The sequence below is a fragment of the Triturus cristatus genome, chromosome 6, assembly GCF_964204655.1.
Source record: "Triturus cristatus chromosome 6, aTriCri1.1, whole genome shotgun sequence".
In the NCBI taxonomy this organism is placed as follows: domain Eukaryota; kingdom Metazoa; phylum Chordata; class Amphibia; order Caudata; family Salamandridae; genus Triturus; species Triturus cristatus.
This window is the reverse complement of record NC_140589.1, coordinates 210905285-210931635: the sequence shown is the minus strand read 5'-3', so window position 1 is coordinate 210931635 and position 26351 is coordinate 210905285. Positions and strand designations below refer to the sequence as shown.

At 49.7% G+C, this 26351-nt stretch overlaps 1 protein-coding gene across 1 annotated transcript in view; it reads left to right on the top strand.

Moving 5' to 3' along the window:
* The window catches only part of CYP39A1 (cytochrome P450 family 39 subfamily A member 1), a 267552-nt gene that overhangs the window by 154277 nt on the left and 86924 nt on the right, over positions 1–26351 (top strand). The window contains exon 8 of the mRNA XM_085610546.1: positions 8121–8254. Coding sequence (XP_085466672.1) covers positions 8121–8254 — 134 coding nt within the window. The remainder of the gene's footprint in view (positions 1–8120; positions 8255–26351) is intronic.

Sequence of the window (26351 nt, the reverse complement as noted above, 5' to 3'; positions counted from 1 at the left end):
TTGACTGGGTGTGAGTGTTTGATTGGTTCTGATGCTCCGTCCATCACCACCCCATTTTGTACCGCTTTGTTCGCCATAAGTTGGCAGGGTATGCTCAGATGTGAGTTCCTTGCTCACTTTGCCACTGGATTCAAGCAAGCCTGGCTGAAGACGGCTGAAATGCCAGAAACCGGTCCTAGGAAGCTTGTTTCCGGTCTAGGGAAGGCATGGCTTGGCAGTTCGGGCTGGACTGTTCCCATGAGGCACAGGGTCAGACTGATTTGCATATGGCCATGTCTGAACTGGGGTGGCAGAGTGGGCTAAAGAATGGTGATGGATCAAACCCAGATCTGTTGACTGGGTGTGAGTGTTTGATTGGTTCTGATGCTCCATCCATCACCACCCCCTTTTGTGCCGCTGGAATAGATCATTGAACAGGGTCAAAAAAGCCCCGAGATATACCCCTATGCTCCCCCTTGTGGGCCTACCGCATGGCACTCCAATTACGCTATTTACCGGAGACCGACTTGTATCTTGGATACAGGTAGGGTTGGAAAATGTGGGAGACTGCTATCTGGACAAGAACCTCCTTCCCTTTGAAGAATTGCTGGATTAATGTGGCCTTCCCCCGGGGCAGTTTTTACATTATGAAGCCCTAGTACACGCCTTTAGACAATTGTGGGGGAAGCGAAGGGGAGAACCTAAGACCTACCCACTCCTGCATGCACTAATAACCCTGAGCACAGCTGCACACCAGGTGAAGTGGTTCTATGCAACCTTGCTTACAGCATCCCTGGACCCGCTGGGTGGCTTGCGAGCGAGATTAGAAAAGATGTTGGGCGGCGTACTCTCTGATGCTGAATGGGGTAAAATCCCGCAGTCCCCCAAGAAGATATCCCACAACACGCGCCTTAAATATACACAATTTAATGTCATTCATAAGACCTACATGACCCCTCACCGACTCAGCATCACCTATGGGGGGATATAAGAAACTGCCCGAGGTGTACCCACCCTGACGCTGATTTCATGCATATGCTTTGGGACTGACAAGCAATACGCCCTTACTGGAACGCCATCGTATTTAAACTTAAAAAGGTTCTGTGGAGGGAGCTGACGTCCATGGCCTGAGTGTGCTTGCTAGGGCTCTTTCCTTGACCATGGACACACAAGGTTGGGAATAGATTAGTTGACTTGGCCTTGGGTCTGGCTAAGCGCAGAATAGCGTTTGTCTGGAAGTCAGCACAGGGACCTACGGTTGAACACTGGAATCGGGATGTGATCAATTGGGCGGATGCAGAGGGTAGAGCATTGAGCTAGAGGAGTGCGGAAATGCTCCATAGCTGATTTATGGAAAGAAATGAAGATGTCCTGGGAACAGCCGGTGCACTCTAGTGAGGAGGAAGGAGAAGAAGAATATTCCAATTTGAATGTTGACACTGAGCCCTGATGGTCCACTCCCACCCTTATAGCAGCAAGTGTGTATATGCCACCACCCTCCACCTATGACTGCGGAGATTAGAGATGGGACAGATGCCGATTAATGCTATTGGGGGGGGGAGCTCTTCCCTTTCATTGGTTACACTTTGGTGAATACCCCTACTCCCCAGGCTCAGATTCCCTCAGACATGAATAGTTGACTTTTCATTTATACTGCTCCACTGCATAGATTTAAGTTTGTTATAAAAGTCGTTTGTTTTTCTTTTTTCCCCTTCATTGGGAGGGGGGCGGGGGTGAGGGAATCTGAATTTATTGTGCTGAGCTATTTCATCATACCTTGATGCCGAACCACCTGCCACTTCTGTGAAAGACGCGGATGAAATGTATATTTAATACTAAACTGATATTGGGACATAGAAGACATTATTCACCTGCTCATAGGATTGCAGTATGGCGACACATATGAGCTATTGTTTAGTGCTCATTTGAGAAGCTATATTTTGTAAGACTGTGTTGACTTAAAGGTAACTGCTATCTGTAGATTTATTCAATGTGTGTGTGCACTGAACTACAGTATACGAAATGCCATAAAAAAAAAAGAAACGATGGAAGGAGCCAAGATGGCGACCGGGACGGCAGCGTAGGCTCCCGGCTCCGTGAACCTCCACATCCCGCACAGATATCCTGCATGTGATCCTCTGCCTGCGCTACATGCCCGTGTTGGTGATCGAGAGCGGCAACCGATCGTGTGATCCTGAAGCTTCCAGCGGCGGTACCGCCCGAGAAATGCTCATTTGAAGTTTGCGGCCTGTGCAGCCCTGGGGCCGGGACCTCGGGTGGACAACATGGCCGGGCGGCAGTTTAACAACAGCGGCCATTGGTGACCGGGTGGAGTCGGACTGCCGAAGCGGCGCGAATATTGGCCTGAATCTCGCAGTGGTCGCTCCTATCACCGAGAGTAGCGTGACGGGTGCATACCCGGGGTGACGATTCCAGGGGTTTATCGGCGATCGCCTGGACCCTCGCCAGTGAACTGATCGGACGCGGCCTGTGGCTAGTCCCGATTTGCGCGGGCTGCTCCCGGTTTTCGCGGACACTGGCCCAGGGGGAGAACGACTGTTACCTGTGGCCGCACACTGTATACACATTTTGCCTGCCTCCGGACCTTTGTTTGCAGGGATATGGAACTTGCTGCGCCCGTGCCTGAGACCCGGTCCCCATCTGGGATGGCCCTGCCCTGCGGCCATCTTGATGGAATGGACTCTGTCATCCTGTACACTGGGTCACAGCAAGATTGGGAGTGTGTGGCGCAAAGGAACGTGGCGGAGCGAGCGCGGGGGACCGTGCTGGGGTACGCTGACCTTCTAGATGCTCTCGGAGCCCTTCATTCCACCCTGGTCCACGGCGCCCTGGTATTGGGGTGGAAGCTGGATTGTATTGCGTCAGCGTCGGAAAAGTTGCGGTCTGCCTGTCCCCAGGTACATAAGGCTCTGTCTCACCTTCCACAGGAGGAAAGTACCGTGACCGCCTCTGTGGATAAGGGACGGATGGAAACTTTGGACATTGCGGCAGCGTGTGGTCGGCTGGCTGTGGGGTCGGTCTGTTCCGGAGGTTTTGGACTTGAGCAGACGGTGGTGACTTTGTCCCATGCGCGGCCTCCGGCGACCCAGGCAATCTTCACGCAACGATCGCTTGCTCTGGCCGATTTCTCCTTCCTGGACCTTGTGTGCGGCGCAGGCCCTGGGGCAGTACTGGGAAAGGTGATCTTCCATGACGATGACTGTGCTGATGTTTCGAACCGTCCTCCCCACATGTGTGTGTCCCTTCCTAGTCTTCTCTGGACGCTCCTCTTCCTTGTAACTTTGGACATGATGGTGGGTCGATGGGTATGCACTGGTGGATTCGCAAAGAGTGGCCAAGGATAAGGCTGATCCTTCCGAGGTGGTCAATTAATAGGTGGGCGGGCTGGGGGGGTTGTGTGCTTTCACGACGTAACTAATAGTGTAGCCAGTGCATAATGCTCCCCATTTCTCCTAGATATGGCCGAATTTGTGCTGTTTACTGTTTGCGCTGGGGAGGAATATATTGTGCGGGAGGGAGAAGCCGGGGGCATGGTTGAAGGCCCTCCTCCAGTTTATTATTACTCTCTCCCCTTTCTGTTAGGGGGGGTTTCCTCTCTTTCCCCTTTTTCTCTGTTTCTTCTATATTTCGGGTTTGGTTCTGGGGCGACAGGCACGCTGCGGGGGGGGGGCCGTAGTCATCTGCAGAGGTGCAGGGTGGGGGGGTGGGGGAGGGGCTTCTTTAGTCCTTTACTTTATTTCTATGGCCTCCTTTTTCTTTTCTTATTCTTCTTGGTCTTTTTCTGGGGTCAGTGCGGTAGGTGTCCTTCGTGGCCAATCATTGTTTTTTCAGTTGTGCCTCACTTCAGTGGGGTTTTCTGGGTCCTAGGGCAGGAGACTGCAGGCGCAAACGGCTCGTGATATTCCTCCACATCCTGAACCTTCTGTTTCTGCGCCATTGACTTGATAGCTTGCTATTTATTGTTGACGTTCATTATTCTGCTTGCCTTTTTTCGCTGCTGAGAACTTGATTGGCACCTGATCCTTCTATCCCTTATTGTAAAATGAAAACCTCTTATATCCTGGTTCCCCTCTTGGGCTATTCGGTGGACAAGAGAATACTAGCATGGAAAATCTGCTTCCCGAGGTGCTACATGTGATTAAAATCTGTTTGCTGTTATTTTCACTGCTTAGCGGCCGGCCCCGAGGGTTGTAGGCCCATACTTGTCTTTATTTGCAATGTCAATAAAGGTTTTCCAAAAAAAAAAAAAAAAAAAAAAAAAAGAAACGCAACCTTAACCCCATGCCAGACTAGATAGAGTAACACTTGTTTGCTCTTATAAGTCATAAATGGGATTTCCACCACTGTGGTCACAGTGTTATGGGACATGAGCATTTACTACATTTGCCACGTAGAACCTACGCATTGTAAAGTCATAATCGTCCTTTCGGTGATCCATGATTACAAAAACCAACCCCATACTCATTGCCCAACCCCACCCATCCCAGGCTAAAAATTGCCCTGTGAATCCCCATATTATAGCAAAACAAAAGCATCAACAAATAAGAACAAATAACCATTGAGGTGTACACCTCAGGGGTTGGGCAAAACATCGACAGCTAATCCCCATTGCATACATGTAACAGCATGTATAGAACTGGATAAAGGATACTTGTGAAAGTGAAGTGGTAGCTATGAGCCAGCCTGTGCAGTCCTGACATTATATTTATCTGCCACATTACTCTGCCGCGGTGTCTCTTTATAAGCAACACTGTAGGTGCCATGTCATGGAACAGCACCCTAGGTTAGTCTAAAGGAAAAAGGTCTGAGCTGTTCATAGCCTGTAGGTCAGGGGATGAGTGCACCAGAGAATTTTTAGAATCAGGTCGGTGGTCCTTGGCATATTTGTTGCAAAATGCCCGGGCATCCACTGGGAAATCAAAAGACCGCGGCTTGCCCTGGACCTCCCCATGGAAGCGGGCTAGGGACAGCATGCTATAGCGTAGCCCTAGCTCTCTGAGTGTGGTCTTAGCCTCTGCAAACGTTCGACGAGCTTCCTGGACCATTATGGTGAAATGGGGATAGAGGAGATAGTAGCTCCCTGAAACGGGACCTGATCACGTTCTCATGCCAAGAGAAGTGCAGTGTCCCTAGCTCTGAAATTCAGAATTTGGGTGATAATAGGATGCAGCGTAGCCCCAGTAGGGGGCCTTGGGCCTAGGGATCAGTGGGCACGATCCCCCAGATAATCAGAGGAGAACTCCTCCAACCCAAACAGTTCCACCAGCAACTGTTCACAGATAGGTCCATTTTACCAGTAGTTGTGGATTCCGTGCTGCCAGTTATGCTGAGATTATTGCGGTGCGACCTTGCTTCTAAATCTTCCTTTTTTATAGCTACAGTTTTGATCTGGCGCTACAACCTTTCAAGCCACTTTACAATGGTGGTGGCCCCGTCTTCCAGCACGGAGACCCGTTCCTTAGCCCCTTCAATCTGGGGCTTGTGCTGGTCGAGGCACTCACTCATGCCGTCCAATTTACCTGAAAATGCATCAAAGCGCGTGTCCATGGCTTTGAACCCCACTCGGATTTCCACCGACAGGGCTTCCATGGTCGTGGAGTGTGTAGCCTCAGGGGGACACTCCACTGTCTCCGCCATTCTGACAGACTTTGCCGACTTGTTCCTCTCAAACGTCAATTTACGCTGTTTGGGGTCTATGCAACCCATTCTGTTAATAACGCAAAGGCAGGTGGGGGAGACCTCGCCGGTGAGAGGGGCATACACTTGGGTCCACAGTGTTGAGTCAGGTATTAATTGCAAATAGTATTCTCCGGTGAGGCCTAGTTTGGCAGTAGATCTCCCAGGTGCTTAATCTTTGTAGGCTTAAGTTGTGAGGGCCACAGCACCCTGCACAGCAGGGCCTGCCAGGGTGATGATACATCTATGGCCCCCAGACAGGCGGGGTATGCAGGCGATGGACCAACAGATTGTCCAGCTTGCTGCCATGCGGCGGCGGGCGAATTCCCCAGCCCACTGGCCCTCTAGGCCCCCCCGGACTCCAACACTGTTGTGTAGGAAGGAAGCAGGACAGCCCCCGGCCCGCATGCACCGCCGACACCTACCACCCAGTGACGCAGCAAAGGGAACAACTCACCGCCCTCTGGGGTGACGCAGCTTCGAGCGCCCGCAACAATGACAGGCCCAACGAGGCAGCAGCGGTCAGCAGCGACAAGGGCCTAGGCAGCCCAGCACCATCCGGACAGCACGCCATGACCCAAAATGTCTGCCGATCGTGGCAGGGCAGGTCATTCAGGACACAGGCCGCATCCACTGGTCTGAGGTCCGGTGGCCCACCGCCAACATTCAGCAGGCCCCCTGCAAGTCCTAGCAGTTCGGGGGGATGTGGTCGGGGTCCGCAGAAGCGGGCCCTTTTGGGCTTGATAACCCCGGCCTCAGGCTCACCCACGGCCCCTGTCATCGCGTGGCCTCCGAGGCTAAACTGAGCTGGCTCTTTAATCCAACATGCACAAGCCCATGCCCCGCCTCCCCAATCCAATCCCCCAACAGGGCGAATGTCTGCTTCGCCGTGGGGGAGCGGATGCAGCTCAGGGTGGTGGGGATGGCTCCGGAGCTTCAACACCATGCTGCCATCTGGGTCGCCGGCTTGGCCATGCCCCCCTTATTCTGACCTTAACATGTAGCCCCAATGAACAGCAGTTCTGAAATGCTGTTTACTGCACTGAGCACTAACATTCATAAAGTTGTTCAAGGGCAAGAATGTATTTACACGTTGACTAAAGTAAAGAAAAAGAAGCACAGAAGGTGTTCTGCACCACTTATTTATAGATATAGTTTATGCCCATGCTCTCTTAATTTCTGAGGACAAGGCCATTAATGAAGCAAGACTCAAGTTGATTGTCATGGAACAACATTTTAGTGTCTTAAATTAAACATGAGATGTTTTTGTACAGCACACATCCTGAACCCATGTATTTAAAGGTGTTTACATAAGAAAAAGGAGGCAGCTTAAAATAAAACAATTGCCTAGTATCAAACAATTTGGCACACAGGAAAGGCGGGATTGATCCCAGGTTTTTTGGCCTCACATTGTGCAATTCATGCGCAGTTTACACCATGTACATGCTTCGTTCCACCTCTGCTCTCCTTACATCCTCCATTCCCTGACTGTCACCCTGCTGGCACCAATGCTGCCCCTGGTCACACCCCAGACCATACTTTTACTCCCTGAAAAAACTCTTGTGAGTATCCATAAGCGAAGGGATGTTAGGAGTGTGGGTGTGCAAGATTCTATGTTTGAAGGAGTTCAGGTTGGTGTAGGGCAGTTTAGGGCATCAGCTGTGGGGTGTCCTTGTGAGTGGAGTTTGAGGTTGAGGGCAGCGATGCGCAGGACACTAGATAGGAGATCTGTTGGGTAAATAGGAGTATACTTTGCCAGATGTATGGTCCATGGCAGTGGTGGTCGTGCGTGTGCTTCTGGATGCCTGGTTCTCCCTAAAAAGCCCTCAACAACTAAAGCTTTCTAAACCATTCCAAATTAATTTCAAGGTACCATGGTCAATGTGTAATTCTGAGGAAATTGTGAAATTAGCAGATGTCTGAAAGCTAAAGTAATCAACAATTGTGACCAAGCAATATTACCTAGTTGTCCATGAAAGTGCAATCTTTAAAGAAAAATGCCTGACACAATGCACTTGGGCTCAACCTCGAAAATGCCCTTTGGGTCTTTCTCCAACTTGCCAACTCGCTAGTGTACTCACATAGCTCACTATTGTGTGGGATCTAATCTTGATAATGGGGGCCTCTGGCTATTTCTTGGTTAGCTGGGGTATTTTAACTAGGGTAAAAGCTTCATGAGGCAAATTTGAGAATTTATAACAAAGCAAATGCTTTAGGGACCAAAATCTTCAAAATGGCATGAAACAGATTTTGAAGAGAGTAAATGTAAAGCTGGAGGCAAGGTAAGGCATGTGAGGAGGTAAAAGCTGTCAGAATCAATAGGTCTTATGGTTGTTTATTTGCTGTTAGTTTCCATGATTCTGTGTACGAAAAATTTACAGAATTGTTCAGGATGTGCAAGGATTCTTGCATTAAACTCTTGCATTTTTTCTCTCCCTTTCAAGGTAAAGAAAATATTGAAATATCCGAAGAGGATCTTCAGGCACTTCCATTTACTAAGAGCTGCATATTGGAAGCCATACGACTGAGAGCCCCTGGTGCCATTGCCAGAAAAGTTGTGCAACCTCTAAAGATTGATGTGAGCATATCATTTTTATGCATTTCATGTTTATCTTTATAACTTGTTCTCTGTAGCACCAAAAAAAGAGAAATCAAAGTAATAATGCACGATATGTAAGTGATGGAAAGTCTTTAGATCAAATATTAAAAGAAGTCAACGTTATCAATTCTTCACCATTTTTTTATAAATATCCCCAAAAAATTAAACACTTGAAGAGGAACATTTTATAGAAATGTAATTATTATTGCTTAGCACTTATATACGAGGTTGATTGACATAGTTTTGCGCTTCATATTAGATCATTACAGCAGTCATTGACATCCCAGCGATGTCGCCAATTCCACTTAGTGTCCCCACTGTCGTGCCAATGTCAGTTCCTTTTTTTCTTAGCTTTTCTATGCTCTTTCCAGAGATCAGTTCTCCACAGAAGAAAATCTCTAAAACAACTTCGGTGCAACTATATCCTTTATAGGCTGTTGGAGTTTAAACCGTGTCAGGATTGCTAGGGGCATATGTCAATTTCTGATCCTCATGCATGTGGGGCGTGTGCTCTGATCATAAATTAAGTCCTGCGAATAGTATCAGAATATGCACCCTAAGGACATAAAAGAGCTCTTTATGGCCAGCAACAAGGACAGCAGAGGCAGGTGTAGATCTAGAACCCGTTCCATGTCTCCGGAATAGTTGGATTCAAGGTCCTCCCACAAAAAAACAAAAAGAAGAGGAGTCCCAGCAGCAAGCTTAAATGAGGTAAGTCATCAACACCACCCTCTGATTCCTCTTCAGAGCCGGATTGTTCGAGCATCCCCTGCCTCAGGGTCTGGCACCATTGAGGCCAGTAGAGATTCTGGCTCTGGTGGTGCCGCCCTCGGCTCCAGCTCTTCGTTTGCACCCGGACTTTCTGGAACTGAATTGAAGCCATGCTTGAGGTCTTATTTTGTTCCATGATTCTTCTGTAGCAACTTTGGGCCTCATGGGACCTCAGGGGAGGCCATTTGGATTCCCACAGGTGAATTTTCCCTTGTGCCTTTTGCCCGTTTTTGCCACTCCGGATGGCGCTGTTGAGATCACCAATGACCCTTTCGCTGGTCACGCAACGACCTTCTCCTGTAGTGCAGCTGACCCCAATTCCATCTCTGATGCCATGGGTGCCGACAACAGCTCCAGAACCCATGGTACCTCTGCATAGGTCCAAAAGGGAGGCACAAAGTCTCCTGAAGGAAAAGTAAACTCCTCTTTGCACAACCTGTCCAGCAGGGACTCAGATCAAGATGATGCTCAAGAGCCATAGCAGAAGTTCCCGGGTCTGGTTGACTACAGTGGTATTGGCACGTCTCCAGATCTAGGCTTTTTGAAACCAGTGGGCCCCTTCCTTGGGAGTAATTTCCTGCCACTCCATTATATGGAAGGCTGTAGATGTTCTGGAGCTCCTTTTGCTTGCTGTGGAAACTAAATCAAGTAATCTAACAGAGGTCCACTCCTGCAGCTTACTGCCCACACTTTGGAACCACCTCTTCCATTCACTGAGACCCTGTAATGGCCACATCCACCAAGCCATCCCTGATCTCTGTGGTCAATAAGACAATCGTGAGGAGGTATTGAGAAGCCCTGGGTGACCCTTTATTTTTGTTGGAACACCCTTGCCTGTAAAGCCTTGTTATTCGGGCCTCATCCTCTTCATGTCTATCCTCTGGCACTTTCTCCACTTTCTCAGTGGATTGGGAATTTAAAAAATGGAGACTTGGCCAAGAAAATCTTTATTGCTGGAAGTCTAGCACTCAAGTCCCAGAATGCCAAGTGTCTGATATTATGCTACGCGCACAAGCTGTGGGATATGCTAGTCACTCTCATCTCTGATCTCCCTTAGGAACTCCAGGTCCACTTTCGGGACCCCACGAATGATGGTCAGGCAGCATCTGGACAAGTAATCCAATCAGGACTTGATACAGCTGATTTGGTTCACAGTTCAATAGAGACCTCCATTGTTGTTTGCGTGCATGCTTGGCTGGGAACATCTGATTTTCCTCCTGTGTCCAGTCCTCTTTTATGGGCCTTTCCTGTGAAGGCTCCAAACTAATTAGGGAGAAGGTCATTTGGAACATTTTCAGGCTAGTTCCATCACGGCCCGGTCCTTGGTCTGCAACCCTGAAAGAAGAACTTCCAAGAGATTTGGAAGTTTCCTGGCTTTGGGAGAGTGCTCAACTTCTGCCAATGCCAAGCTGCCCTTGTCAGCAGTAAACCTAGAACCCCATCCTATGCCAGTACACTGGCCAGAGAAAAAGTAGAGGAAGTGCAGCCACCTAAAAAGTTACTCCTTCCTCCTCCTCCTCCCCAGCCACCATGGGGAAGCAGCTCTAGTTCTCCCTTGTCGGTTTATTCGAGACCGATGGGAGGTTGGGTTTTCCTTTTTCCACAGACCTGGAAGGCCATAACTTTGGACCAGTGGGAATTGCAAAATAAAGAAAAGGGTATAACCTGCCCTTCCAGCATTCGTCCCTTCGGATCCTTAACTAGTCAGACTTTTCACAAGTGCACCTCCTCCTTCTGCAGCAAGAAGTAGCAACCTTACTTCAGAGGGGAGGCGTGGAGGTGATGCCAGAGGGGGAGATTGGTCAAGGAAGCTATTCCTGATACTTCCTTGCTTCAAAGCCAGACACCAGTCTATGTCTAATAGTGGAGCACAGGGTTCTTAAACTCTTTCTCCTCAAAGAGAAGTTCAAGATGCTGTCTGTTAGACCTGTCAGCCTTAGGGTGATCTTCTCTCTAACTTTTTGTATCCAGTTGTCCTATTTTCTAAATTTGTTTTTGTTGCCCTTAGAACTCTGCACTTTGGCACTGCTAACCAGTGCTAAAGTGCTTGTGCTCACTTGCTAAAACATGGTAAAATTGGCTTACACCTGATTGCCATATTTCATTTACATATAAGTACATAGTAAAGTGGTATATACGCAGGGCTGGTAAATTAAATGCTACTAGTGGGCTGTTAGAAATAGGGGTCTCTTGTTGGCAGAGGTAGGTACCTTTGACCAAGTAGGGATCCTTGCTTCTAGTCAGGGAAAGGGGGGTACACTCCTGGATAACCCCTGCTCACCCCTTGGTAGTTTGGCACGAGCAGACAGGCCTATCTCAGAGGCAGTGTGTAAAGCATTTGTGAACACATACAGTAATACAGTGAAAACACTACAAATGGACACCACACCAGTTTAGAAAAATAAGTAATCTTTACTAGACTTAACACAAGACCAAACAACAAAAGTCCACAATACTGTAATCAAAAATAGACTTTAAAATGGTGGAAGTAGCTTAGTTCAATGTAGATGGTAAATGCGACACTTTACTCTCAAAGTACCTGGGATGCGTCACGCAATACAAACAAAAGGGTTGCAGGGAAGTTGATGCGCTGTTCCTTACACTCAGGGGAGTGGATGCATCGGTTCCTTACTGCAGCGCAGGGGAGGTGATGTGTCGCTTCCTTACTGTGTGGGGAGTTGATGCGTTGTTTCTTATTTCGGCCCAGTGATGATGCGACAAGATAGCGCCTCGATGCGATGTGACGATCCGGTGCGATGCGACAAAATGGCGTCTCTGATGCAATGCGACAACGTTGGATGCGATGCGTGCACGCCCGACTGCCGTGAGGCGAACTCGGTAACTTCTGAGCCGTGACAGGCCCTGCGACACGCTTCTCCTTTGATGCGACGGTGACCTATGCGGCGGCGACATGCTTCTCCAGTGATGTGACATGCTTCGTCGGTGATGCGACGGCGAACAGCTGCGGCAGCGACACACTTCTTCAGCGATGCAACGGCAACTGCTGCGGCGGCGACACGCTTCTGCTCGTTGCGTCGCGCTTCCAGCTCCCAGCGACACGCAGTCACAAGAGGTACCCAGAACAACAGCAGGCACCTCTCTGCAGGCAGAATTCCCAGCAAGGAAATTCAGGGGGATCTGGTGGTGAAGTCTTGGTGTCCCTGTGACTTCAGACAGGAGGCAAGCTCAGTTCAAGCCCTTGGAGATTCTTCTTCAAGATGATGAAAAGTTCACAAAGTCCTCTTCTCCTTTCCTTGGCAAATAAAGTAACCACTGCAGGCCAACCCCAGAAATAGCACAGCACAGGGTCTGTCTCCTCCTTCAGTTTTCTTGGTTCTTCTCCTTGGCAAAGGTTTGTCTTGATTCCCAGAAGTGATCTAAAGTTCTGGGGTCTGGGCCCCAATATTTATACTGCTAAATCCTTTGTTCTCTGAAGGCAGAGAGTGTCTGTACCTAGTCAAAGCAAGTTTTGTCCTCCTTGGTGCAGCTTCCTGGCAGGAGGTGGAGACAGCATTGTTTGAGAGCAGACCTGGCCCAGGTAGCTGAAAGAAAATCTCCTCCCCCTACTCTCTATTCTATGAGGGCTCAGGTCAGTGAAAGGAAATCTATGCCCCCTACTCTCTATTCTATGAGGGCTCAGGACAGTGAAAGGAAATCTCTTCCCCCTACTCTCTATACAATGCAGGTCCTATTCAGCCCATCCCTGACCCATCAGACTTCTGGAGCAAAGGTCCTCTCCAGCCCCCTGTCACTCACAAACCAGACATGGAATACACAAACCCAGCAGAGACATGCCCGGATGGTTAGGCAAGAAAATAACTACTTTCTAAAAGTGGTATTTTCAAACACAGAATGTAAAAATCACCCTCACTAAAAGATGTATTTTAACATTCTGAGTTCAGGCATACTAAACTTGAATTTCTACCTAGTTCCCTGGGTCAGTTAGGATTATAAGATGTTATAATCAAACTTCCCATTCTGGCCTATGGGAACAGGTAGCGTTGCAACAGTGAAAAATGAAATTGGCAGTAATTCACTATCAGGACATGCCACACACATCAGGGCGTGTCCTACCTTTCACATACAATGCACCCTGCCCATGGGGGTACCTTGGGCCTACCTTAGGGGTGACTAACATGTAGAAAAGGGAAGGTTTAGGGATTGGCAAGTGTGTGTACTTGCCAAGTCTACATGGCAGTCCCAGACTGTACACAGGCTCTGCAATGGCAGGACTGAGCCATAGTTTACAGGCTGCTTCTGTGGGTGGCACAACCAGTGCTGCAAGCCCACCAGCAGCATTTGATTTACAGATCCTGGGCACACATGGTGCACTGAACTAGGGTCTGACAAGTAAATCAAATAAGCCAATAATGGAGTCACTAATCCATAACACAATTTACAATAGAGAGCATATGCACTTTAGCTCTGATCAGCAGTGGTAAAGTGCCCAGAGTCATAAAGCCACCAACAACAGGTCAGACAAAATACAGGAGGAAGGCAAAAAGTTCAGGGATGACCCAGCAAAAAGGGCCAAGTCCAACACAACCCCCTTCCAGCCAAAACGCAGGGTAGACCAATCACAACCTTGATGAGCTTCCCTGCTTTGGGCGATGGAACATGGACCCTGGCTCGCAACTGCAGGGGCATACTCCAGTTCTACGCCAATCTGAACCCATTTGGATCCCTCTGTCCATACTCTCTGGGCCAACAAAGTTAACCCATGGGGAACCCTTCTCCTCACATGTGGAAACCATCTGTGCAGCACCTAACCTTAGCTTGCTCACAGATGTTCCCAACAGACAGACAGTACCCACATGGCCAACACAGAGGTGTGGCTCAGTCCACCCCTGGGGTGCGACTCTTGTCCCCCTCCCAGGGGCAACTCTGTCCAACAGGACAGCAAGCCACAGTGGCCACTGACAGCTGTCAGTTATGAGAACCAGGCCCCAGGCCTTTCATGGTTCTCCAACCTCTGTGGCATCAGAGAGCGGGGGCAGTAGCCCCAGGTGCTTGGCACCCTTGGTCCACTCTCCCTCCTGTCAGGTCATCAGAAAATGAGCAAGTACACACAGACAATGTAGCCAATGTTCTGAAAACAGGTGTCAGACCTTCCAGAATAAATGCATCTATTAGCTCACCAGGGAAAACTCTCCATTACGGCAGCAGGGGAATCGCACTTCAAAGTTTTTCAAGTGTAAAGGTGCCACTGTAAATTATAAAAAGTACTGTACTGTACTTTCTTGCACACTAAATGCCCGATTGAATGTAGCTGAATAAAGGTCAAAGGGAGAGATTCCTTAAGTAACGTGCACACGTAATCCAAATAATGTCTTCCAAAAGTAATATTTTGCACAAAACAAAGAAGTCCAAACACGGCAGTCCACGTAGATTGTAGAAGTAATGTAGGCACACTTTAGATTAATAACAGCTTGTAAAGGTAGCGCAGACAGTTAGCAGTAGAACAAATGATCCGAAAGAAAGTGAGGCTTCAATGCCATCTTTACTAGGGAGTGCACACGTAATCCACAACTTAAAACATGGACTCCAAAGCAGTCCAAGTAGCGCTCTTGTAAACAGGACAATTCTTTAAACTGGCACTTACGTGATAGGGCTACCGATGGAGTGGTCACTGGTCGGGCTCAGGGGTGCCAGCTTCCTCCCCCTACTCTCTATTCAATGCAGGTCCTATTCAGCCCAGCCCTGACCCATCAGACTGCTGGAGCCAAGGCCCTCACCAGCCCCCTGTCACTCACAAACCAAACATGGAATACACACACCCAGCAGAGGCATGCTGGATGGTTAGGCAAGAAAATACCTACTTTCTAAAAGTGGTATTTTCAAACACAGAATGTAAAAATCACCCTCACTAAAATATGTAGTTTAACATTCTGAGTTCAGGCATACTAAACGTGAATTTCTACCTAGTTCCCTGGGTCAGTTAGGATTATAAGATGTTATATTCAAACTGCCAATTCTGGCCTATAGGAACAGGTAGCCTTGCAATAGTGAAAAACGAAATTGGCTGTAATTCACTATCAGGACATGCCAAACACACCAGGGCATGTCCTACCTTTCACATACAATGCACCCTTCCAATGGGGGTACCTTGGGCCTACCTTAGGGGTGACTAACATGTAGAAAGGGGAAGGCTTAGGGACTGGCAAGTGTGTGCACTTGCCAAGTCGACATGGCAGTCCCAGACTGCACACAGGCTCTGCAATGGCAGGCCTGAGCCATAGTTTACAAGCTGCTTCTGTGGGTGGCACAACCAGTGCTGCAAGCCCAACAGCAGCATTTGATTTACAGGCCCTGGGCACACATGGTGCACTGTACTATGGTCTGACAAGTAAATGAAATAAGCCAATCATGGAGTCACTAATCCATTACACAATTTATAATAGAGAGCATATGCATGTTAGCACTGATCGGCAGTGGTAAAGTGCCCAGAGTCATAAAACCACCAACAACAGGTCAGAAAAAATACAGGAGGAAGGCAAAAAGTTCAGGGATGACCCTGCAAAAAGGGCCAAGTCCAACATGGGCCTGCAGCACTTATTGTGCCACCCGTTCAGGTAGCCTCTAAAACTTCCAGCAGGTGTGCCATTGCAGTCGGTATGCAGTATTAAATTGCCAATTCGACTTGGGAAAATTACCCCTTTGCCAAGCCTAAACCTCCCTTTTTAATACATATAAGTCAACCCTACTGTAGGCTCTGGACAACCCGTAAGGCAGGGTGCATTGTAATTAAAATGTTGGACATGTACTTTTAAGTTTTACATGTTCTGGTAGTGAAATACCCCCAAATTCATTTTTCACTACTGTGGGGCCTACCTCTTCAATAGAATAACGTTGAGTTGCTAACTTTTTTTTTGATAGTGCTAGTGCAGGTAGCAAACTCATGTTTGGTATCTGAGGAATTGTAATTTAAAATCTTCCTTAATGGTAAGATTTGATTTTAAGTCGCAATTCTGAAAATACCACTTTTAGAAAGCTTGCATTTTCTTGTCCCAACTATTTAGTGCCTGTAGCCTGTTCCTGGGTCACATGACTAGATGTGAATGGCAGTACAAAAGGGGGTGGTGATGGACGGAGTATCAGAACCAATCAAACACTCACACCCAGTCAACAGATCTGGGTTTGATCCATCACCGTTCTTTAGCCCACTCTGCCACCCCAGTTCAGACATGGCCATATGCAAATCAGTCTGACCCTGTGCCTCATGGGAACAGTCCAGCCCGAACTGCCTAGCCATGCCTTCCCTGGACCGGAAACAAGCTTCCTAGGACCGGTTTCTGGCATTTCAGCCGTCTTCAGCCAGGCTTGCTTGAATCCAGTGGCAAAGTGAGCAAGGGACTCACGTCTGAGCATACCCTGCCAACTTATGGCGAACAAAGCAGTACAAAAGGGGGTGGTGATGGACGGAGCATCAGAACCAATCAAACACTCACACCCAGTCAACAGATCTGGGTTTGATCCATCACCGTTCTTTAGCCCACTCTGCCACCCCAGTTCAGACATGGCCATATGCAAATCAGTCTGACCCTGTGCCTCATGGGAACAGTCCAGCCCGAACTGCCTAGCCATGCCTTCCCTGGACCGGAAACAAGCTTCCTAGGACCGGTTTCTGGCATTTCAGCCGTCTTCAGCCAGGCTTGCTTGAATCCAGTGGCAAAGTGAGCAAGGGACTCACGTCTGAGCATACCCTGCCAACTTATGGCGAACAAAGCAGTACAAAAGGGGGTGGTGATGGACGGAGCATCAGAACCAATCAAACACTCACACCCAGTCAACAGATCTGGGTTTGATCCATCACCGTTCTTTAGCCCACTCTGCCACCCCAGTTCAGACATGGCCATATGCAAATCAGTCTGACCCTGTGCCTCATGGGAACAGTCCAGCCCGAACTGCCTAGCCATGCCTTCCCTGGACCGGAAACAAGCTTCCTAGGACCGGTTTCTGGCATTTCAGCCGTCTTCAGCCAGGCTTGCTTGAATCCAGTGGCAAAGTGAGCAAGGGGCTCACGTCTGAGCATACCCTGCCAACTTATGGCGAACAAAGCAGTACAAAAGGGGGTGGTGATGGACGGAGCATCAGAACCAATCAAACACTCACACCCAGTCAACAGATCTGGGTTTGATCCATCACCGTTCTTTAGCCCACTCTGCCACCCCAGTTCAGACATGGCCATATGCAAATCAGTCTGACCCTGTGCCTCATGGGAACAGTCCAGCCCGAACTGCCTAGCCATGCCTTCCCTGGACCGGAAACAAGCTTCCTAGGACCGGTTTCTGGCATTTCAGCCGTCTTCAGCCAGGCTTGCTTAAATCAAGTGGCAAAGTGAGCAAGGGACTCACGTCTGAGCATACCCTGCCAACTTATGGCAAACAAAGCAGTACAAAAGGGGGTGGTGATGGACGGAGCATCAGAACCAATCAAACACTCACACCCAGTCAACAGATCTGGGTTTGATCCATCACCGTTTTTTGTACCGCTTTGTTCGCCATAAGTTGGCAGGGTATGCTCAGACGTGAGTCCCTTGCTCACTTTGCCACTGGATTCAAGCAAGCCTGGCTGAAGACGGCTGAAATGCCAGAAACTGGTCCTAGGAAGCTTGTTTCCGGTCCAGGGAAGGCATGGCTTGGCAGTTCGGGCTGGACTGTTCCCATGAGGCACAGGGTCAGACTGATTTGCATATGGCCATGTCTGAACTGGGGTGGCAGAGTGGGCTAAAGAATGGTGATGGATCAAACCCAGATCTGTTGACTGGGTGTGAGTGTTTGATTGGTTCTCATGCTCCGTCCATCACCACCCCCTTTTGTACCGCTTTGTGAATGGCAGCAAGCCTTTGTATATTCCTCCCAAACAGTTACACATTAGAGGGGCTAGGTATGCCTGAATGGGACATCACTGGCAAGATTAGGGGGTGGAGCTGTGCTCACCCCTAGTTACACATTATTAGGCTGGGCCCTGCTCGGTGTTTGTACAAAATATTGAGTTACAAATACCATGTGGACAAAATATTGAGGACCAAAATATTGTGAAGGCAAGTTTCTTTGTGTAAGCAAAGTTTTACTATACTTAACTACACATGTACCTTGGCGATATAAATTCAAGGTACGCAGATGTGGAGTTAAGTATAGTAAATCTATACTTACCTACTTGCACTTACTTTCTCAATATTTTGGTCCTTGATTTTTTGATAATATTTCATCAGAACGCTGTTTATAGCTTTGATATTCTATCAGACAACGCCCTGCTCACACAAAGAACTTCTCCTGGCCTTTTGTACCTGTAGCCAGGCTGAAGCCAGGACGGAGGGGCAGAAAATTCCAGACCCTTCTGTGGGGGGAAGCCTCTAGAAGTTTGTCCCACTTCAAAGCAGCACCAGGTATTAAAATGGGACCCTCAGATCCTCTCTCCAGATCACCTCTGGACCTGAAAGACCCTCAGAGAGCTGCTTGCTGCTGTGCATATCAGAGGGACTGCTTTGCTGCACCAGGAAGGACTGCTCTGCTGCCTGAAGTCTTCTCTGAGCCCTAGAGGTCTGCCCTGCTTCTTGAGCCCTGCTCTTCTCCTTGAACCTAGGACTTCCGGAAGTGACTCCAAGGGCTAGTTGGCTGGCCTCATGATCAGAGCCTCAGGGACAGAAAAGTATCCAAACATCTTGAGGCAGCTCCCTGCTACGTTCTTCTTTGCAGCAGCAAATCCGGTTCAGCAGCTTTTTGCAAAGTGGGTATCCGGCCTCGTGGAGCCCTCGTTAGCTACAGCCTGCACATTCGTCCTGCTGGAGATTTCTGACTTCCAAAAAAGAAACTAAGTCCGAACTAAGGAATCTTCACCTTGACGTCATCCAGTGGCTCTCCGACAACCTCTCCTCATCAGACACCACCAGCTGCCTTGCTCACTGAACTTTACCTGAATGAATCACTAGTGACAATGAACCAGAGTCTCACATATGTTGTATCGGAGACCCTCAACCACACTTTCACAGTGTGCAGTATATGTTTTTCTCCACTTGTGTGGTCAAGTGGAAAGTGTCATCATTGGGTCGTAATCACTTGAGGGTTCGGTTCTTCAAGTGATCAAACAACTTCCACCAGGAGGGAGTCTGTCTCAGTGGTCCGCAGTCGTGAAGGGTGACTAGTGATTAAGAATTTCTCGTAGCCTGTGTAGAGAAGCTTTAGTAGGTCAGTATACAAAGTTAGCATCTTACAGCATGTTTGCAATGGGTTGCAGTAGCGGTAAAGCCACAATCCTAAGGGTGCAGGGAAAGGCTTTACATCCATTATGATCCGAACTGCCATTACGGATAAGATACCTTATATTTTGCTATTCATATTACTCCCCGAGGACGAAAGAAAAATTATTTCTCTATTCGGCTGCACATTCAGAACCTGGGCGGCTCTTGGGCTCAAGGAGCTCTCTTTAATAAGAATTGGCAAAACTAATAGGACTCGCCTATGTGTGATCTATTGGCTTTGCCAATGTTTCTTACAATGTCGCAACATGGCTGAAAGTAAAGAAAAAAGCTATATGCCAGCATCGACCGCGCTATAGCACTTTTTTTTTACTTTCAGAGATGCTGTCCAATATGGCAAAAAAAACATTGACAAAGCCAATGACCCATTGGCTTTGCCAATGCTTTTTGATTGTATAAATGTCTTCTATGTTAAAAGCAGACTAAAGCTCCTCTTCTAGGCCCATTCATTCCTGCTCTATATCGAAATATGCATGGCTAAACTTCATTTCCACAGCCCACAACACATCACCTTTTACATACCTATTGATTACATTAACGGTTTTCATAAGCCTGTAATTAGTGCATCTGTTAGAGGGATTACACAATAAATCTGCTGTTTTGCACCAGAGTTACCATCATACTGAATATATTGCTTTTTACACATTCATCACTGTGCATCGACAAAGGATATGTTTCATTGTATTTCTTATTACGCTCATTCGGTTATTTGGTCCTGTATTTCTCACTTTGTGGTTGTTGTTTTGCATGCCATGGGATACGTAATCCTCTACCTCCATCTACTGGCCATTAGTGTAATCGCTCATTGCAGTGCACCGAGAACACTATTCTTGTCTTAAATAATGTATACTTTTTCTAAACAACTATTATAGGTAGCAGTGTCGAACTAAAAACGAATACAATTACTAAAAAAACATTCTGGAAATATACCAAAAATAATCTGGAAGCTCAATTACCCCAAGCGCCCATCCCTCAAATATAAATCCTCTCTTTGACAAATCTTTATATCTAACAAGGGTGTATTTTAATTCTAATAATTATTTTTTAGTAAGAACCCGGTATTTGTAAAGCGCATACTAATCACCCCTAATGATCTCAAGGCGCTGGGCGCCGTCGTGGAGATTAAGCAAGCTAATGCCCACAGTCACAGGGTTGAGCTACCACCGGAGCCGGAAATCTAACCGTGTGCTCCGAGTCAGCCGCCCTGTTCTTCTGCGCCACACCTCTCCTTTTCTCACAGCGAGCAATCGCGTGTTACCTCAATATGATTTTACAATTTCATTTTTGAAGAGAGCTTTTTTGTAGTGCGATAAAATATGAGCTAATTTTCCGCCATTTTGGTTTTACAATTGCTAAACTCTTTTTTTATAGTCAGTTTTAGTGCTATTATTATTCTCATAATACACCTCCCCATGTTTAGCCCAAGATCACGCCTTACATTTTGTATAACGGGAAAAAACTTACAATTGTTGAGGTGACTGTAGCGCGGCGGGGCCTGGGAGTGATTAGGCCTCAGCTGCACTAAATGAAGTACACGAGACTGTAACTTTTACTATCTTGGCCGGAAGACCCCGAGTGGTCTCCGGCCGTTTATTAATCCCCTCGGGTCGAGCCCGCCCCGAGGGGTGTGGGGATGCATGTGAATGGCAACACTGCAGTGAAGAGCCCGAGTGGCTCTCTACACCCCTCCTTTCTTTCGGTTCTAGACCATCAAGTAATCTCAGTTCACGGAGACAGATATACAAAGTCTTTCAGTCTCTGACTTGGCACAGGATTTGGCCGGAGACCATACTTCTGGCTCCGGGAACAAGGACCGGCCTGAGCACTGGATGGGATACTCTCGGATGACTCAGTTGCTGTGCTTTGACCAGTCGACCTGGCAGCGTCACTAGACCCTTGGCTAGCTTGCCGGGGTGTCTCCGATGGTGGACTCCCCATGCTGGGAGAAGCAGGTGGGGAGAAACTCGGAAGGGTGTCCTGGTGGTCAGATGCTTCTTGGTCTAGCTCCCTCTCGGACACCTTCTTAAAGCTGGACACATTTCTCTTGACAAGAGTGCTGTCCCCTTCGAGCAGTAACCATGGTCCCTTGAACACCTACAACGACCCATGCTTTCGGCTCATAGGGCGTCCGGAACTTCCAACCGGGGTGTCGGTCTTTAATCACCACCCGATCTCCTACTCTCAGATGATGTTCCTGTGCCCTTCGGGCTTCGCTGGCCTTTCGATTGGTTGTTTCTTTCTTTGCTTGGACTGCGTCATTGTCCCGTTCCATGGGTATCCACGTTGGGTCAGACGGGATGCTGTCTCGTGGTGCCCTTTTGAACAATAGATGAGACGGCGCGCACTTGGTTGTGTGGGGTCTGTTGATATGCTCCCAGAAATTGATCGAGAGCCGCTTCGGCGTCTTCTCCCTCATCCACAGCGATGCGCAGTGCTCAGTTGAGAGGCCTGATTAGGCGTTCTACTTTCCCATTTGCTTAGGGCCATAGCGGGGTGATCTTCCTGTGCTGTGTTGCTTTGTTTTCCAGGTACTTCTGAAAGCCTCGACCCTGAAATGGGGGTCCATTGTCAGACTTGACCTCCTCCGGTAGCCCCATCATTGCAAAGTTCTCTCGAGGACCCTCTTTACTTGTGGAAATGCCGTTGATGCAACTATTTCCACTATGGGAAACTTCGAGAAGGAGTCGACGATGACCAGCATGTGACGTCCATCCTGGAAACTCCCAAAGTCAAGACTGATTTGAGTCCAGGGGGCCGTGCTCGGCTCTTCCGGGATCACTGGTGCCGGTGTGGGATCGCCTCCAGTGATCGTGCAGGCATGGCACTGCTTTACCATTTCATCCACCATAGAGTCCATTGCAGGGAACCAGATCTTTGCCCACAGCCTGGCTTTCGTTTTCGCCCTTCCTTGGTGGCCAACATGTGCCAGCGCGAGGATCTTCTTCTTTAAACCCTCCGGGACCACTATGAGGTGACCTCTCAGAACCACTCCTTGCTCACCCACACTGAGTTTGTGGCGTATTTGCCACAGCTGCTGTCGGGCATGACTGACTTCCGGCCGGAGGACGCGGTCCCCATCCATGAAGTGTGTCCATCCGTTGTTCCCTAGTGCCTCCTTTACCCGGGACAATGTGTGATCCTCCTGGGTTGTCCTGCCGATTTCTTCCAGCGTCATGGCCGACGGGCACGCCCCTTGAGACACCATATTCACAAAGGCCTCTGTGTGACACGCATCTTCCGACAGGTCTGACGCCCTTGGGGGCTCCAGGTGGCGAGACAGGTAGTCAGCCGGATTATGAGCGCCGTGACGGTAGATTACTTTAAAGTTGTATGACTGCAGCTGCACCGCCCACCATTCTATCCTCGGGGGCGCCAGCCGAGATGAGCCTGCGAACAGCGGTAGCAGCGGCTTGTGGTCGGTAACAACGTAAAACTCCTGGCCAAACAGATACAGATGGAAGTGCTGGCACGCCCACTTGATGGCCAACGCCTCCCTTTCTATTTGAGTGTACCTGGTCTCTGTGTCTGTGAGAGCCTTACTTGCGTAGGCAACAGGCTTCCAGATCTCCGAACCATGTTCTTGCAGGAGGACTGCCCCTAGGCCGACCGGACTTGCGTCGACGACTAGCTCCGTGCGCCTCTGGGGGAGGAAGTAGGCCATTACCGTCTTGTCAAGTAATCCCGCCTTAATGGCATTGAACGCCTTGTTGGCAGCCACCGTCCACTCCCATTTGGGATCTTGACGTGTGAGGGTCCGAAGTAGTTCTGATATGGCAGCAAGGTTCGGGATGAACCTCCCACAGTACGTGGCCATACAGAGAAAACTCCTCACCTCCGTTGGATTCTTCGGGGTGCTGGCGGCACGGATGGCCGCGGCCTTCTTGGGGTCTACGAGCAATCCATCCCGGGTGAAAGTGTACCCAAAGAAGTCGACTGTCTCTTGATAGAATGAGCATTTGGACTTGTGCAGGGTCAGGCCACAGTCTGTGAGTCTCTGCAGAGCAGCTCGGAGATGAAGGTGATGGTCTTCCAGGGTGCTGGAAAACACCAAGATTTCCTCACTCAGGTTGATTACTCCCTGCAACCCGGACAGTGCTTCCCTGATGGCGTTTTGAAAGACTTCAGCTGCTGACGACACCCCAACACTGAGCCGTTTATATCTTCGGTGTCCAATGTGGGGTGAAAAGGTCGTGATATACCGGCTTTCCGGCTCCAGTTCCAGCTGATGGTAGCGGCGTTGAGATCTAACTTGGAGAACCACTTGGCTCCATTCAAATCAGCCACTATGTCGTCTATCGTGGGCGTGATATGGCGTTCTCTCTTCACGACGGTGTTTGGCAGCCTCATATCGACGCAGAGCCGGATGGCTCCGGGTTGCTTGGGCCTCGGTGCTACGACCAGCAGAGAAACCCAGGGGGCTGGGCCAGAAACCTTTTCGATTACCTCCAGTTCCTCGAGTTTCTTTAGTTCTTCCTCGACCTCCGGGTGAAGGTTGAATGGCACTCTCCGGTGTCTGAGGGCTACTGGTCTGACCGAGGGGTCAATGTGTAGTTTAAACCTTTTGCCTTTGAGCTTTCCTAGTCCTTCAAAGAGAGCCGGGAACTCCTGCAGTATTGCTTCAGCGTGCGAGTCATGGACTTGATTCACGAAGAATACGAGTCCTAGATCTTCTGCCCTGTGGCAGCTCAGCAGGGTCCCTTTTCGTCCCTCCGTGATGTAGAACCGGGTTTCCGTTGAGTTGTCCCCGCTCATGACTTTTGCTTGCATGACCCCACGGAGAAGAAGTGGGTCAGTCCCTCCATATGCGTATATTCGGGCTGTAGAGGGTGTTAGGGGGGGACGAGGTGACAGGCAGTCGTATTGTGTTGAGTCCATCACATTGACAGATGCTCCGGCGTTGATGAGAACTCGTACTTCTGTGCCCTGAACGGCGACTGAGCACATGGGAGGTGGCCGCCGCCGCCGCCGACGATCTTTTCTGCCAGTGTACGACACTACAAACACCTCGTCATCTTTGTCTTCGTACATGGGCCGTCGCCCCTGTGGATGATTGTCCGCAACCGTTGGCGGATGGTCAAGAGAGATCTGGCGGATGCGTTGTGCCATGCCCCGGGACCTTGACGACGTTTGCCTGAAACGCCCACCGAGGCATACTTTGACATAGTGGTTTAGCCTTCTGCACCGGAAGCATGTCTTTCCTTTTACCCCGCAGACAGCCGTCACGGGGTGGTCCTCTCCGCAATATCCACAAGGTCCCCCTGTTGCCAGTTGTGGTCTGGGCGATTGGTGAGCCGCCGAGGGGCGTCGTTGAATGGCTTCAACTTTTTCCTCTTTGATCGGCGCATGTCGGGATGCAGATGATGCGGCGACCGGCATGTATAAAGCGGCCTCCATCTCCTGCGCTCGGACGTCCGACAGTTCATGGGAGCGAGCTAGGACCAAGATCTCGTCCAGCGAGATTCCAGGTTGCCAGAGGAACAGCTTCCTCAGGAGTTTTGAACTGCATCCCAGGATGATTTGGTCTCTTATCTCCTCCCTCTGATCCGTGCATGTGCACGTGCTGGCCAGCCGGCGCAGCCGTGCGTAGAACATGTCGACTGACTCTGAGTCCAACTGCCACGCCCTTCTGAACTTGAACTTCTCAAAATCGGGGTTGAGTTGCGGGTCGAAGTGCCTGTTAAGTGCAGTGACCGCCGCGTCGTAGTCGTCGTCATTGCCCGTGTTGGGGAGCGTTTCAAAGAGGTCATATATCTCCGCACCTCCATAGTAGATGAGGAGTGAGCGTTTAACGGTGCCGTCCACTCTCCTTGTCCCCTTGAAGTAGTGGTTGAGCCGTCCGACCCACACTTTCCATCTCGGCGCGGCAGTGGCAGGATCTGAGGCTTCACTGAAGGAGGGTAGAGGCGCAACTGCTGTGTGGCTGTGTCCTGGGAGAGGCATATTGGCACCCCCACGTGGATTATTCACTCCATCCTGCTGAGCAGCAGCGCCAGCTGCCGGCGGGTTGCTCATGGTGGCTGTGCGCTGGGGTCCTGGCGGGAGTCAGGGGCCTGGATGTCAACCTTGGTGGCTGGGTGCGCGTGTTGGCACGTGGCCACGTGCCACTGGCTGACTTGTGGGAACACGTGCGTGCGTGGGAGGCGACTTGCCCTCTGGCGCGGTCCCGTGGTGGAAAAGAGGCGAGGGTGTAGCAGGCGTCTGCGTGCCCTGATGTCCACTATTGACCCTTTCACTTATTATTTATGTTAATGTCCTTTCCGGTGTGAGACCTCCCCTCCACTCTTCAGTTGTGCCCTCGCCTCGTTTTTTCTTTTTCTTTTGTGTGTCCAGAGACTCAGGGGCCAAGATCACACTACTAGGTGCTTTTACCTCAGTATAGTTCCATTCTGCCGGGCTGCTGCACAGGGAGAGGTTGTGTCCCTCTTTGGTCCTTAGTTTTGCAGGCTCAGTCCTGGTGGGGCAGGCAGTGCATAGGGCAGCCCAAGGAAAAGTGGGGCCTTGTCCTCGAGGAGCCGGAGGATCAGACACAGGGCAGGCAGCAGGAGTGGACACGGCCGCAGGACGTGCTCCGGGTGGGCGGGGCAACAGGCACTTACCCAAGGATGATTTCAGCCAGCCTCTGCGAGCGCCGCCAGCTGAACGCGCTCCCGTTTGGGCAGGGAGACGCGTGGGCAGGCCCGAGCAGAGAGGCGCTCTCGGCAGTGCAGGCAGTGCAGCCGCGGAGAACACAGGGCCAGATGGCGGCAGGCGCCGGCCAGGACGGAGCTGTGCGGGTGGGCTCCGTGAGCTCCCTGCAAGAATCAAACTTGGCAGCAGAGCGGAGCAGGACCACGCGGGTAGGCACCGCGCGCTCCCAGCAGGAGCCGAACAGGTGAACGGGTACGCGTGGGGTGCGACCGGCCTCGTCACCAATGTAGCGCGGCGGGACCTGGGAGTGATTAGGCCTCAGCTGCGCTAAATGAAGTACACGAGACTGTAACTTTTACTATCTTGGCAGGAAGACCCCGAGCGGTCTCTGGACGTTTATTTATCCCCTCGAGTCGAGCC